At 47.9% G+C, this 14696-nt stretch overlaps 6 protein-coding genes across 6 annotated transcripts; 3 read left to right on the top strand and 3 right to left on the bottom strand.

Annotated features, from left to right (window-relative positions):
- Nucleotides 1-227: 227 nt before the first annotated feature.
- On the bottom strand, nt 228-3127 carry MCYG_03741 (msp1; the record flags this gene model as incomplete). The annotated part of the gene is made up of 3 exons (XM_002848189.1): nt 228-664; nt 728-2755; nt 2830-3127. The coding sequence occupies 3 exons, from the start codon at nt 3125-3127 to the stop codon at nt 228-230; spliced, it is 2763 nt and encodes a 920-aa protein (XP_002848235.1).
- A 794-nt stretch (nt 3128-3921) lies between these two features.
- On the top strand, nt 3922-4229 carry MCYG_03740 (uncharacterized protein; the record flags this gene model as incomplete). Its single annotated transcript, XM_002848188.1, has 2 exons — nt 3922-4005; nt 4080-4229. The coding sequence occupies 2 exons, from the start codon at nt 3922-3924 to the stop codon at nt 4227-4229; spliced, it is 234 nt and encodes a 77-aa protein (XP_002848234.1).
- A 739-nt stretch (nt 4230-4968) lies between these two features.
- Nucleotides 4969-6350, top strand: MCYG_03739 (Dug3p; the record flags this gene model as incomplete). The annotated part of the gene is made up of 4 exons (XM_002848187.1): nt 4969-4983; nt 5065-5160; nt 5256-5985; nt 6019-6350. The coding sequence occupies 4 exons, from the start codon at nt 4969-4971 to the stop codon at nt 6348-6350; spliced, it is 1173 nt and encodes a 390-aa protein (XP_002848233.1).
- A 390-nt stretch (nt 6351-6740) lies between these two features.
- MCYG_03738 (conserved hypothetical protein) lies at nt 6741-8117 on the bottom strand (the record flags this gene model as incomplete). Its single annotated transcript, XM_002848186.1, has 1 exon — nt 6741-8117. The coding sequence occupies one exon, from the start codon at nt 8115-8117 to the stop codon at nt 6741-6743; it is 1377 nt and encodes a 458-aa protein (XP_002848232.1).
- Nucleotides 8118-9757: 1640 nt separating this feature from the next.
- Nucleotides 9758-11720, bottom strand: MCYG_03737 (nuclear and cytoplasmic polyadenylated RNA-binding protein pub1; the record flags this gene model as incomplete). Its single annotated transcript, XM_002848185.1, has 5 exons — nt 9758-9981; nt 10097-10232; nt 10327-10974; nt 11031-11132; nt 11307-11720. The coding sequence occupies 5 exons, from the start codon at nt 11718-11720 to the stop codon at nt 9758-9760; spliced, it is 1524 nt and encodes a 507-aa protein (XP_002848231.1).
- A 1347-nt stretch (nt 11721-13067) lies between these two features.
- MCYG_03736 (conserved hypothetical protein) lies at nt 13068-14195 on the top strand (the record flags this gene model as incomplete). Its single annotated transcript, XM_002848184.1, has 3 exons — nt 13068-13133; nt 13187-13306; nt 13371-14195. 3 exons carry the CDS (start codon nt 13068-13070, stop codon nt 14193-14195), a joined length of 1011 nt encoding a protein of 336 aa, XP_002848230.1.
- Nucleotides 14196-14696: the final 501 nt, after the last annotated feature.

Below are 14696 nucleotides of genomic sequence, written 5' to 3'. Positions count from 1 at the left end.
TTCTTTGTATATACATAAGGGAGTAGAATGGTGTTTTGCGGTTAGAGTGGACCAAACACTTCGCAAGACAGTTGAAAAATAGGTCAGACAAGGTATATATCTCTGTAACCAAGCCAAACCCAAAGAACGCCGCCGAAGTCTGGTTTATTGGTATATTGAATAAAAGGAGAAACAGTCATGAGGAATAGTACAATTCAGGTCATCTTGGGGGGGGGGGGGGCAGTCACTTAAAATAGACGCCAGCTTCCTTTCACACGTTCCTTTGTGGCGGCTGCTTGCTGAGAATTGGACTTACTGCGTCCTTCAAGTTGTCGTAAACTTTCAATCTTCTGCAAAACCAGCTCGAGCATCTCTTTCTTCTGGATGACGTCCAAATGTCGTCGAATTCGTGGATCTTCACGGGCGAATCGCTCCACCTCTGCTTCAGACAGGTGGCGACCTAGCCTTAGGTCTAGTTCTCGAGGGAAGTGGTAGTAGAATTCGGATAGTAGTTCAACGTTGAGGAAAAGAACGGCAGTAGCTGTAAGTTTATCGGCCACAACATCTAGGAATACTTCAGGGCAGAAATATTTGTTTTTCTTGGAAGAACACTGCTTAGAGCGAACAGCAAGGAGTCGCATCTTTAGGATGTCGGCCCTATCTCGTAGGAAAGCAGCATTACGAGCTAAGGATAGAGAGTCAGTATAATGATATGGACGAAATTTAATGCGTGAGAATTGGAGCGTACCCTGCTCAATAAGGGAAGCACTGAAGCCTCCAGCACCGCCACTACCGTCGCCTTCAATGTTAATATCACCTTTTCGTGATTTGTCCACGAATGCCATGACATCCCTAAGCTTTCGCTTTCCAACCGTGTTTTCAACGTTTCTTAAGGAATTTTCACATGCTTTTAGCTCTTCCTTAAGGCTTCTAGTCACATTTTCTCGGCCCTTGGACCACTCCATGTCGTCAACTTCAATCTCAAACTTGTATGGCTTGATACAGTTCTCCACTTGATCACTCGTGCTGAAGAACCTATCGTTAAGTATGGTCGTGGAGGCTTCCTCGATGATTTTCCGGGCATATGGGTGTGCGTTGAAGGTAGACGATGCGATTAGAGAATCTATGTGGTTTTGTAACGAGTTTGCAACAATAGTGGTTGCAAGACGGCCAATTCCTAATTTTGTAAGAGCAGAAGAAGAAGCATCAAGTTTCCGTCTCCAGTATATGGAGTCTGAGTTTGAAGTGGGTAGGCTGCTCAAAGGATCAGGTTCTGGTAGAGCCAATGAGATATCATCTATCGGCTTATTCCAATACCGCTGAGCGAGAATGTCCAAAACACGTTGGTCAAGGTGAGCTTTCAATAACTCGCGAACCTGCGGCCGCCCGAAACCTTCGCTAAACTCCTTAAATGAGCGCTTGAAGCTATCTAGACTCTCAGCAAGATATGACTCGGCGCTCAATGGCCTATCGTTGTACTGGACTTTGAATTCGTATGTTGCTTCTTCCAGCTCCTGGGAGACAGCGTCGCGAGTTCCTGCGAGGTTAGAAGCCATACTCTGCTCTAAAGTTTGCATAAGCTTTTTGCGCAAAACGTTTGTTCCCACGAATAGTTCGCTGTCGGGGCCAAATATCTGCGGGTGTGCGTTAAAATATGCATTTTCATTCTTCATTATAGCATTTGAAATGTTTCCACTTCCACGAGAGAACAGGCCAGCAGATTGCGGGATGCGACTAATGATACCAACATATCCCAGGCGCAATGGGTATTTCCTATCAGAGAGGATACTGGCACCCCTTTCAGGGTCAACCAGATCCATTTTTGTGATGACTCCAATAGTCCTTTCTCCACGAGGGTCTACTCTCCGGCTAGCTCTTAGGGCTGTGGAATTGGCCAGGTCGACATCTGCTGCGGAGATTGCGAGGATAATGTTAGGAGCTTGAATGTATTTATCACATAGGTCGGAAATCTTTTGCTTTAGTTCCTGGGGTTGGCCACGCCCAGCAACCTGAATGTAGCCAGGTAAGTCAATAAGGGAAAGGTCGGGCACATGTGGGGAGTATATTGAGAGCTGAATCGGCTCATCTATGACACAGTCCTTTTCCGGAACTGCGAGGTTTAGATCAGTCAGGGTGCGCTGAATCTGACTAAAATCTGTTATCTTTCCAAGCCCAAGAGCGGGAAATTCGCCATATTCCGCCGAAGAGTCAGGGGTGTTGACTAAAGTTAGCTCTATGGGACGACGCGTAACCATATTGAACCCCTTAGGCAAAAATTCATGGCCAACAATAGCTTCTAGTACTGAACTCTTGCCCGACGATTGTGAACCAATCACCACTATGGATGGCAATGTGAGAGTGTTGGATTGACCAACTCTCTGTAGCATATTCCGAATTTCAATCATTTTCCGGGTCAATGTCATCATTTGCTCATCCAAGGCTAAACTGGCTGCACTCCGGCCCTCTTGATCAGAATCAAAGCCCAAACTTGAGCCTGCAGCTGCACCTGCCATGGCAATTCCAGTATTGCTCTTCTTTGGGCCTCCACCGTTACTGTCGCTACCGCCGGAAGATCCGCCATGGCCAGAAGAAGCGTATTCATTCAATCGGAGAATTTTTTGTACCCATACCGGTACTTCAATATTATCCTTCGTATTTTGAATCCCTTGCTGTGTCTGCTCGGCAATATCACGAAGTCCCTGTAGCGCGTTCAAGGCCACTCCGCCTGCGGTTTCACCGGCAGATTTTATAACGTCAATGGCATAGCTTCCGGCTTCTATACTCACACAGTTGAGGATTAGAATAATGTATCTTGAAATAAGAAAGTAGATAAATTCTTATATCACTTACGAGCTGCTTGATACTGTATATACGCAAGCCCTGCTATCATCGCACCGCCAAACATGGCAGGTATGCGGGCAAGCTTCAAGGCAAGCTTGGGCAGGACGCGTGCGAACGAGATGGTTCTGATGGCTGGAACATTGTGAATGGCATTTGTTCCCAGAGGCCATGACCTCACGCGTAAGTAGGCGCTGCCCTGGGGGCCGAAGAGCCCACCAGCTCTGGTGACGCCAAAGTAGTGAAACTGGCGCGCAGCCGTTCTCTGTGAAAGCAGCCTAGCGCTGCGGGAGAGTAGTCTCCCACTCATAGCTTCCGTCTCATATGGCAATCCGTAGGGGTATGAAATATCATCCGTGTGGCCAACGCCTCTTCGAACGGGCAGTCTGACAATTAATATCCAGGCAGACTTTCAAGAAGTGACGCCAAAATTAACAAATTCCAGGGATGGCCCATGCCGCTCTTAGTATGACTAATGTATCACTAATAAATTCACGTGACCATTCAAGGTTTCTGAGATCAAAAGCTTTTAAAAAAGAAAAAAACATTGATCGAAAATGTTCTATGATAGCACTGGAAGATATCCTAGTTCGGAGACACAGCTGAGACTTATGTTCCAGCCCGCCATTTGAAGTGATTACTCAAGAAGGAAATATTTGCACCACCTTTATAACCTTCTTCAAGGGCATGTCTCTCTTTTATTTTGCCAACACAGCCGTGCATTGGGGCATTCTGTATTCTGTATGGTTCCCCAAAAGTATGCATGAGATATCTACTATGTAGGGGATATCATGCTCCGTACTCCGTACCTAATTAATACTTGACCTTGGGGAGGACACGCCATATATGTCATAATGATCTTCCACACTAGCGAACTATGTTCCTTGTTCTGGTTGTTATCTTTCTTTATCCCCATAAGGGAGCTTGTGAGACGTGGAATTTGAACAAGTGGTTTAAATTCCGGACCTTCCCACCATCGTTCGACCTCCAAATCCATCTCCTCAGTTCTATCTTTGATCATAGATCTGCTTCTACTTACCTCCCATTTTCCAGGTCGAATATACCCAATTTTCAAGCGCCTGGCGGCTTAAAGAATCTACCAAAATGAAATTTCAATATCTTTTGGCGTTCATGGCCATTGGTCTCTCCATGGCCCAGAGAAGCAACAGACCCGGCGCCGACGGATGTGTAAGCACTTCAAGCCACCGCATATTATAGTGATATTTACCCTGTGCTAACCCATACATCATATATATCTGCAGTCGATGATCTGTACTGCCGATTTTAAACCTGTGTGCGCTAGAGGAAGAGATGGAACTGTTAGGACCTTTGCAAACTCCTGCGAGCTAAGAACTGCCCGCTGTCAAGAGCCCGCTGCAGCCTTTTCTGTTCTTCGCGAAGGACAGTGCTAGCAAGGCTAATGCACTTCCCTTGAAGGCGTATCAAGTGGAATATTAGCTCCAGGTTTCTTTAGATTGCACTAACTTCTTGTGAGTTACCCAATTTCATGATCCTCTACGGAGCACAGAATAATGTCCATGGATGATATATGGGCTAAACACATGATTTGCCACTTAGGAGTATGAAGGTTACACTGGCTTTGTAGGACAGGAAAAAGGCACAAAGTATGGCAGCCTGGCCGTGTATGGTGGACTTCGTACGGAGTAGTATCATTTATTACATTACTTTCTCCTGCTTCCTTACGCTTTCATCTGATATTAAGACAAGAAGTGAAAGAAGGAATCGCTTGTATGATGGTTAGTAATATATGACTCAGCTGGTATATGAGCAACCGTGCACGTGATTAATCTTATTTATTACGACATCTTCTTAAGCTTAAAACGCTAAGTCGACCTTTTTGGCGTTTGATAATGAAGGTGAAACGGCTTGACCAACTCTCAAATTGTCCTGGTTATATAAATTGGCAGACCTCCCTCGTTTCGCGTCTGCTTCTCTAGATATTGATTTCCCATAGAAGAACGTTGGATGCGGTGTTTAGTTTGCCTGTGTACTTGAGCATCCCCCTGCCTCGATTCGCATCCACTGCGGAGACCCTAATCAAGAAAACGAGTCCCTTGTTTTATCTCCGCCGCTACGTCCTCGAGCTCACCTGAGAGCCTTCGTAGTGACTGGCTACATTTGTTATAAAAAATGTGTCGATTTTTGGTATGACTCCCAGCGCTTTCAGAATTCTTCGAGAAAAGCGGTCAGTTTCCAGCCAGTACTGACCATGATCAAAATTAATAGGTATACAAGGGCAGAAATGACATCCTTCTAAGCAAACTTATAACTGAGCCCAGTCACTCTATCCTAACCCAGTCTTATGATTGCCGATTGAGACTGGTGAGTTTAGTACTTCTCCAGGTCCCAATTTAATGGAGAGACATAGCCCAGAGTTAAGATAAAACAGCTTGCATATCTAACAATTGATCTTCTAGGACACACGGCGTCCGGTAAACGGAGATGGTTTTGGCGTCGGATTCTATACTTCCCCGGAGCTCGGTCCGGATCCCTGCATTTTCACCTCTACCCTTCCCGCATGGAACTGTGACAACCTCGAGCGGATTGCGTCTAAAACATGCTCTTCACTTGTATTCGCCCATGTCCGAGCAACAACAGAAGGTTCCCTAGCAGAGAACAACTGTCACCCGTTCCAACACAACACACTCATGTGGATGCATAATGGGAACCTGGGAGGATGGTACCATATAAAACGACCGCTTGGCGACTCGCTAGCTAACAAGTGGTATCTGGGCGTTAAGGGAGGAACCGATAGCGAGTGGGCGTTTGCTCTCTTCTTAGATCTGATGGAAAAGGAAGGAGTTGATCCCAGCTCAGCGCCAGAGGGGGGATTCGGCCCTGAACTGTTGAGAGGAGTGATGACTAAAACGATCAGGAAGATTAACGAGTTCATTGCTGCTATTCCGAAGGAATGTGCTATGACTGACCTTGAGGTTAGAAGTCTCCTCAACTTTGCGGTAACAGATGGGCATTCTGTCATCTGTACCCGGTATGTGAGCAGCAAAACGGATGAGGCAGCTAGCTTGTATTTTTCGTCTGGAACAAAATGGAAAGAAGGCAAAGTCAAAGGCGATTTCAAGATGGAACGGCACGACAAGGGGGCTGATATAGTCCTTGTTGCCAGCGAACCACTCACGTTCGAGAGGCGTAAGTCGAAGCATCTCCCGTATCACTGTATAGCCCACTCTGACCTTGTTAAAAATCTAGATAACTGGGTTACTGTACCAACAAACTCCATCCTTACCATTCATAAGCAAAAGGTTCTCATACACCCCATCATTGATGAGTTTTATGACGGGGACCCAAATCACGATAGATCATCCGGGTTTGCCGTCTCAAAGGGTCTAGTGAGCAAAGCTCCTGGAACCACTGTTGCCCCTGAAGGCGAGGCTGCTCTCAGGTCCAATGGAATAACCAAGACTAGCATTTCGGCATGCGCGGCAAGAAGAGAGCTGGACAGTCCGAGCCTAGAGATGCACCGGAGTACCAACGGGATCGCCCTTCCTTCTTAGCTCCTCATTTCCGCCAAATATTCTCCGTCATATAACGACTCTTTTCCTTTTTTTTTACTAAGACCTTATTTCGTGCTTAGATACCCATGCTGTTCTCATTCTGGCGACTTTTGAAGACTCGATCTTATCATATTGGCTATTTCTATTACCATGATTTATTTCCTCTCCGGCAACTCCTAGGGTATATAGATTGATATAAAGTTAAATCGTGGACATCGTATCCAGTTCTCTTTTTGCAAGCAATGCAGCCAACCATCCTTAACCCCAAATACCAATTAGAATATTCTCATCCATGAGGAAAGACAACAGAAAGGGAGAAATCACAACGTAATATACACAAAGCGGAATAAGTTGAATGCTCACCACTTCCAGATAGACCACACGTCATACTCATGTATCATCTCCCGAAATATTTGCGTGCCTGAAATATTTCATGCCCACCCAAGCAACCACCACCCAAACCCAAGCCATCACAGCGGTCAAAACTATCAATGCAGGGTAATAGCCTACAATCGGAAGAGTGGCATCATCCTCCAGCTCAGGTGGCGCGTAGGGGGTTTCTCCAACATCCCACGCCCAGCTCCAGACCCCAAGGCAGCTGCCCATACCGACAACAAAGACCAACCAGGTAACTATCAATATAATCCAGCCCCACCACTCCGTTTCAGAGTAGTCCCATACTTCTGAAGGGCTGGTTATTTCGGCTGTATTTGACGTGGCTAATGGTGAGCGGATCCGCTGAGAAGCTGAGCGTGAGCGCTGTACCATGACGCCCGTATGTTTGAAGAAGGACTCCGAGCTAGAAGAAGCTGTCTGTAGAGGCTGTAGTGGGATACGTCGAGGTGGTATAATGGGCGAGGTAGATATGCTGCTGTTGCTTGTTTTGCTCGAGAGACGAGAGAAGTTGGATGTGTTTCGTCGAGGTAGGGAGAGCCCGTCCTCATCGTCTGTTGTAGCGTCATCCTGATGAATGGAATTCGATGCACTGGGCAGCCCTCCAGGTGCGGGATTTGGGAAAGAATCAGTGCCTATCAGGGAGTGTCGCAACTGCTGCTTCTGCTGTTCCCCCAGCTGAGTTTGGCTCCATGGTGTGGAGAGCGAGTCTTCGCTGTTGATAGCAAGCGTACTTGAAAGACTAAAGCTTCGTCGAGGAGTAGACTCGCCGTCCTCAAATGAGGCCGAGATCCGCTGCTGAAGTTGAGGCAACTGTGGTTTAACCTCTGCAGCAGCATTCAGACCAATATTTCCATCTTCGAAGCTCTTGTCCCCTCCGCCACTATTCTCCTCTCTGTCCCCCGTCCCATCGTATTGATCGAGAAATATCCCTGTTGCTCGCTTCAACACTGTACCACCACTGGAAAACCTTTCCTTCCCTTCCATCCGCAACATCCCCGTACCAAGCAACGCAGTCTTCCTCAACGAGCCTTTTCTCCTCCGTGTCTTTCTCCTCTGTAGATTCAACATGCTGGCCATAGCCCTATCTGGAACCTTTAGCCGCGACCCCCCCATCTGCTGCTGGGCTGTCGCCCGCATCTTGCCACCACTGTCATCCCCATCCCCTTCCTCTTCCCCCTCGGCCCTGTCATGTGTTTTCTTCGTAGCGTCGTGGGAATTCATGCGCGAAAACGAGAACCTCGAGAGTAAGGAACCGGGGATTCCAATGCTGCCGGTACTATTTCTCTTGTGGTAGTTGGCTGGCACAACGCTCTCCCCTAGACGTGGCCCAGAGGCACCGTCAAGTTGCGTCTCTGCGTTTCCATCTCCCATGAACGGGAGTAGACGTAAGTAAGGATATCACGTTCAGTGGTCAAATAGGCCAGAGGGTGGGGGATTTGAGTAAAAATCGCGGCGTAGAGCAAACTTCTTCCGGTGAACTTCGTGAAATCCGACTTTGCTTACTTAGATGGAAATTGAGTTTGGTGGGGAGAACATCGCGACGCTTGGCAAGGTTGCTTGTTTTTTGATCTTATATAAAGATTACAATCTATAAGTAAGAGTTGATATGTTTATGTGATTGTACCCTGTAGAGAGACGGAGAGAGGGAAAGAGGTTTTGTATAATAGCTAGGATATTTTATGTATATAATCCAATGACCTAAAGAGGAGACTAGCACCTATCAATCTGGGCCTGAAGGGGGAAAAAAATACTTCGAAAGATCTCTGCTTGCTGGGAAGAATGCATTTATCATACCATATAGAAATCATCAAGTCGTCAACCATCATTATTAGAAAAAGGGGGTATCAAAAGCTCATGGGAAAAAAACCGATGACTGCTATGAAAAGCTCATTTTCTCACATCTCACCTGATAAAGCAGACATAAATAGAGTAATAAGAGTAGGTGGAAGGTAGAATAGACTCCCATCATCCTTTCTGTATGTATGAATAAAGGAATAAATAAACGAGCAAGGAAACCCCAAGGAATCAAATCAATTCAAGTTGTGATGAATAGATATAAGAAGACAGATTGAAGTCGAGAAGGAAAGGAAAATGTAAAAATAAAGACCGGGCCTGAGAATCATTATCAGGCGTTAAGCGGTAGAAACGAGAAGTAAAGGGGCCGAGGGGGTAAACACTTTTTTTTAGTTCAACTTCAGGCATCAACCGCTGTTGGTTAGAATTGGTCAGATGACAGAGAGGAGAGTTAAAGAAGAGAAGAAGAAGAAAAGAAAAGAAAAGAAAGCATTGTTCAAAAGAGACGTCAAAGGAGAAAGGTCTCACAGTCATCATAGTAAAGGAAAGACAGATGAGGCTAAAGACTAGCAACAAAGAGAGCTCTGAGAAATAAGCCAAAAAAAATATGGGGGAGGGGAAGGGAAAGAGACAACATAGGGTAGAAGGAATCCAAATTGAGATGGGGATGGGGTATTCGCAAATAGAGGGCTTCATTCAGGAGACACACAGAGAGATGAACAGAGAGAAAGGCCAAACTCAGGCATAGATGAATAGAGACGTGAATATGGAATGAAAAACCCCCCAGCAAGAAACAAAAAACCTTACTTTGAGCATGAATACCACTGGCAATTTGGGAATTGAGGGTGGATGTAGAAGAATATGACCAAAAGGGGGAGGAAAAGGGGGAGGAAAGGGGGGGGGAGAATAAAAGGAAGGAAAGTAAGACGGGTGGTGTGTAGGCCAAATGTGAAACCAAAACAAAATAAAAGTCAAGCAGTGAATGGATAAAAAAATTTTGGCATAGAGATAGAAATAAAGAAAAAGATAAAGAAAATAATAACAGAGCTACCCGATGACCAAACCAAGAAGTTACGCTCAGGGATGATGATAATCGTGATAAAGATCAGAAATCGGATGCAGGGTGTGTAAAGTATGGAGTGGTGTAGTGCAGTGCAGATGCCGAGGCAGGTGTGTGAGTCGGTGAAAAGCATGGAAAAACAGTAGAAGTAAACAACTCAAGTCTGATAACCACCAAAACCGTTACCAAAGTTTCCACCAGCACCACCAACACCGACACCGTTGTTAGGTTGCTGGGCCCATCCGGCGGAAGGAGGGTTGGACTGGCCACGGCCGTAGCCAGCAGAGGCGGCACCAGGCCCTCCGGGACCTCCAGGGCCTCCAGGGCCTCCCTGCACGGGAACTTGAACTTGAGGGTAGCCTTGAGCTGGGGGAATTCCACCTGTGACGAGTTAGCGATGAAATCAACCGTGGCCTTGGTTTCGATGCGGGGGACCGAGTTGGACAGAGATACATGGGAGAAGCCAGTGACAGGGATAGGGGTGGGGAAACAATACCTTGAGGAGTCATCGGGCCACCTGGGCCGCCGTATTGAGGAAAGTATGGCGAAGTGCCAGAGTTGAAGGCTGGGTTTCCACTCTGCTGAGGCGAGTATGCGTCGAATTGACCGGTTGGCGGACGGTCCTTACCCCACTGAAGACGGGAGACCCACAGTGTTAGTACAGCGGGATGAAAGTTTAAGAAAAAGGGTCGAGAGAAGATAAGAGTAAAACGGGAGAAAACATACACTACACTTGAGAGGGCGGCCGTTGACATTGTAGCCGTTGAGCTGGCAGATGGCCATGGCAGCATTCTCATGTGTGTCCATCTTGACGAAGGCGAAGCCACGGTCAGCCTGGAAGCGGGTCTCGACGACATACCCAAAGTTCTGGAACAAGGGGATGAGGTCGTTCTGGGTGGTGTAGGGGGTGAGGTTGCCGACGTAGCAGGTAGTTTGCCATTGGGGAGTCTGCTGAACGACCATGTCGTAGCTCTGGACACCGTGAGTAGGGAAGTGGTGATGCCCGAAGGGGGTAGTAGGAGTCATGCCCATGGCAGCCATGGCTTGTTGCTGGGAGATGGAAGGCTGGCCCTTTTGGTTGGCCCAGTTGCAGCGGATGGCACGGGAACCAAGCCACTCTCCGTCCATGGAGCTGAGGGCCTTTTCAGCATCGGCTCTGTCGCGGAAGGCAACAAATCCGTAGCCACGAGATCGACCCGTCTTCATATCCCACATAACACGAGCTTCGGAGACGGAACCGCAGGCAGAGAAGGCCTGGAGGAGGACTTCGTCATTGACTTCGTTGCTGAGGTCACCAACAAAAATGTGAAAATGGTTGGAGGTGTCCTCCTTGGAGGCAGTGTTAGACTGGTAAGCCCAGTTGACACGAATTTCCTAAAATTCTATTAGTGCCGACACTAATCAGGAAGGCTAGATAGGAGAAAACATACTGACTGGTGAACACGGCGGCCATTAAGGGTCTGCATAGCACGCTCTGCCGCACCAGGGTCGTCGTATTCTATAAAGCCGTAATTCAAGCCTTTGCTCTGGAACTGTGCGGGAGATTGGGTTAGCGGAAAGTGAAATAGAAGGGTGGTAAAGTTTAAGAAGTTAGATAGTAAACAAACAAAGAGGAAGACACCCCCAAAAAAAAGAGGAAAGCAAGATATATAATAAGTATAGTGTGTGAACGGTTTCACCAGCACAAGTAGATGGCAGGTACTCACGTTCTTGTCAGGGATGATCTTGACACTCTGGACATGGCCAGTGGTCTCAAAGATCTGCTTCAAGATGTCTTCTGTGACGCGAGGGTCAAGGCCACCAACGTAGAGAGCTCGTTTGTTTGGCTCTGGGGCAGAACGACGCACATATCCACCAGCAGCAGTGGGCGACATCATGTTGCCTGACATGGGCGAGGTGATGGCCGTAGGGATTGGGTTGGTGTTTTGCGGGATGACAACCGGCGGAAGCGGTGGGGGCGGCATGTGTGACGGGTTTGGCTGTCCATTTCCCTGAGAGTTGTCGAACTGCTGCTGCTGCTGTTGTTGCTGCTGCTGCTGCTGCTGGCCAGGAGCGCCGGCAGATGACTGATGGGGAGGGGGAGGCAGCGAAGAAGTCGCTGGTGGGGCGTTGTCAGCCATTGCGAGGACGGAATGAATAGGCTAATAGAAATCGAAGAGAGCCGCTGGACGAGTTGAACGGGCTAAGAAAGAGAAAAAAACTACGAGATGGTCGAAGAGTTGTGCGTATTGTGCGTTGTGCGTGTGTGCGTGCGTGTGTGAAAAGGAAGGCTGTTGAAGTTGAGGCTGGAGCTAGCTAGCTACTTCTTGCGTTCGAGGCGGAGAGAAGAAGAGAGAGAGAGAACAAGAAAAAACCCCTGTTTACTCTGGCGAAGTTCCCAAGGGCATCGAACGGCCAACGCTGGGAGAAGATAATATTATCAGAGTGAGAAAAAGAGAGAGAAGAGAGGAATACGCACAAACGACAGTTTTTTTTTTTTTATTTTCTTTCCCCCTTGCCTGTCTTGCTTTCTTTTTTTTTTCTGTTTAACTGAACTGATCTAGCTGAGTCGGAGATGGACGAGAGGGAAAACAGGCAGACGAGAAAGGGAGCCGGTTCAATGGCAGCGACTCGAGCCTGTCATAAGACGAACAGAAGAGAGAGTCAAGATCAAGAGAGACGAAGATAGAGATACGTAGGAAGAGGGTAGAAGTAGTAGAAGTAGTAGAAGTAGGAGAATTACAGACGACAAGACAGCAAGGAGCAAAGGAAACACGGAAACACGGAGAACAAGGAGACAAGGCGGGCAAAAAGCAAGGAGAAGGAGAAGAAGGAGAAGAAGATGCAGAGAGCGCTTCGTGGTGAAGAAGAAGAAAAGAAGAAGTTGAAGTTGAACGTCGAAAAAAAAAAAGAGATAGAAATAAAAGGCGGCCTTTGCGTTCTGTCGTTGACTAAGCGAAAAGTGCCAACACTTCACCATCTACATACACGGCAGTATACAGAGTACATGTACTTCTCTTCTCTCTCTCTCTCGTCTACTTATTATCACTCTCTTGGCTGCCGTCTGCCACTGGAAAAAAGCAAAGAGTGAAGAAAAGTGACAAGAATCAACAGTCTTTTCTACCAGAGAGTCATGTGACTTGGCCTTTCCCACGGTTTGAATGATGAAGTCGAAGATAAAAGTCGACTTCTTCTCTTGTCGCTTAATATGTTGCATCTCCATGATATCGAGAATACCTTGTCATCTGCTGGCTTTATACGAGTGTTGACTTCTTCTAAGGGAACGTCATTCCGGAGCTCATCTCCACACGGCAAACCAGCAAAATCTGGAGCTTCATCCCAGCAGTGCCAAAGCTTCTTCCTAGTCTCTCCGGCACAGGCAATAGTTATAAGGACTAATTAGCATCGTTTACAGACAAGAGTCCGTCTCAGGGCAAGCAGCTGGAAGGCACGACGTCGTCGAACCGACAAGCTGAAGCGAAGCAGAGATGGTGGCCCGGAGGCAGGCGTGTGAAGATGCCTTGAACGAGCTGACGGCCATGGCAAACAAGACGGTAAAAATTCCTGCGGAAAAGAAAGAGAAAGAGACAACTAACACTTGGGCTAGATGATTGCAACAGGACGGTGGTTTCGTCGTCCGGACCGTGGTACACACGAGCTGAAGCGTCACATACCACCAGCGCATGAGCAGTTCCAGCGGGCTCTTGACCGGCTGCAGCAGGAAATTGTACCGCCCTCCTATTTGTCGCCATATTTTAAAAGTCCAGTCTAACAGGCCTTTCTCGGTTTAGTTTCTCGCCAAAGCTCTGCTGGAGAAGGATTACCACGCTATACGTGAGAAGAAGGCGGCCACGAACAGGGCTCAGCAAGGAGGGGATGCGGCAGTAGGTGACCAGCCAGTTGCGCCAGCCCCAGCAGCACCATCATCGTCAACAGAACCCCCCGTAGCACCTCCAGCGGCAGCACCTGCCGTCGATGGAGCTCTGCTGCCGACCACAGAGCCGGTTCCCACGGCTACTCCCGCACCCACTACACAACCAGCAGATACGCAGGTGCAGCCGTCGTTACCGCCATCAGAACCAACAGCTGTCCCAACAATATCACCGCCACTTACCACAGCGGCAGCAGAGCCAGTCCAACCGCCAACCACTGCAACGGGGGACGCGCCGGATCCTGTATCCAATGACACTTCCCTCGATCTACCTTCTACCACCGCCGAGCCCATGGCACACACCCGGAGTAGCCTCAGCCATGCCTCAGGCTCCATAGGTTCGCTTCTCCCGGGTCTAGAGACATACGCCAATACCGGCGAGGAGGCCATTTTGGACCTCTTGCCGACGAACGGACAGTCCAATAACCAGGTCAATCAGGTCAACGGCCAGGTCAATGGTCAGGCCAATGGCCAGACTAGTATCCAACAAAACAATCAGAGTAATGTACAGAATCAGAATAATACGACTACAGAGAACCCCCGTCGCGATGTGGTGATGGAGGACGTGCCAGAGTCAAACTTTGACGACCTCTTCGTCGGGTCAGGAGACTTTGGCGGCGACGCTGATGACTTGATGCTGAATACTGCTGAAATGACCGAGCTGGATGATTCGTGGTTTCAGTAACAGTGTTAAACATAGCCTTCTAGTCTGCGTGATATCAGACGAAGGGCGACGTGGCAGCAGTATGTATACATGTCTAAGCATGTACGTATACAACTAAGATAAAATAAATCATGCATCCAGCTGCCATTCTAGCCTCACTAAGACTTTCAACCGTTCAACCTGTCAACTATGGGGAAACACACGTCAATCCCGATTCCACACCAGCCAGAGCATCGTATACCGCCCCATTAGAGGTGAGTCAGATATGCATAACTTTGCGTCTATCATCCACGTCTAACATCCATGTCCTAACAACCCATCCGCATGTTGTGAGTCCATAGCCTCTTGACACTGTCGGAACAACCACCAACATCCTTAACCCAGGACGGTTGACAAGCAGGCCGAAACGCTGTGGCAAGTAGCAAGGAGCCTCGCTTTGAGGAGCGTACTATGTAAGCGTCCAGTGTCCGGACAAGAAACCGATCAACCGTTTTTTTCCTTTCCTCCCCCTTGTCCCTGTTC

Source organism: Microsporum canis, genomic scaffold (genome assembly GCF_000151145.1).
Source record: "Microsporum canis CBS 113480 supercont1.3 genomic scaffold, whole genome shotgun sequence".
Lineage (NCBI taxonomy): Eukaryota > Fungi > Ascomycota > Eurotiomycetes > Onygenales > Arthrodermataceae > Microsporum > Microsporum canis.
This window is presented reverse-complemented; position numbering and strand designations above follow the sequence as displayed.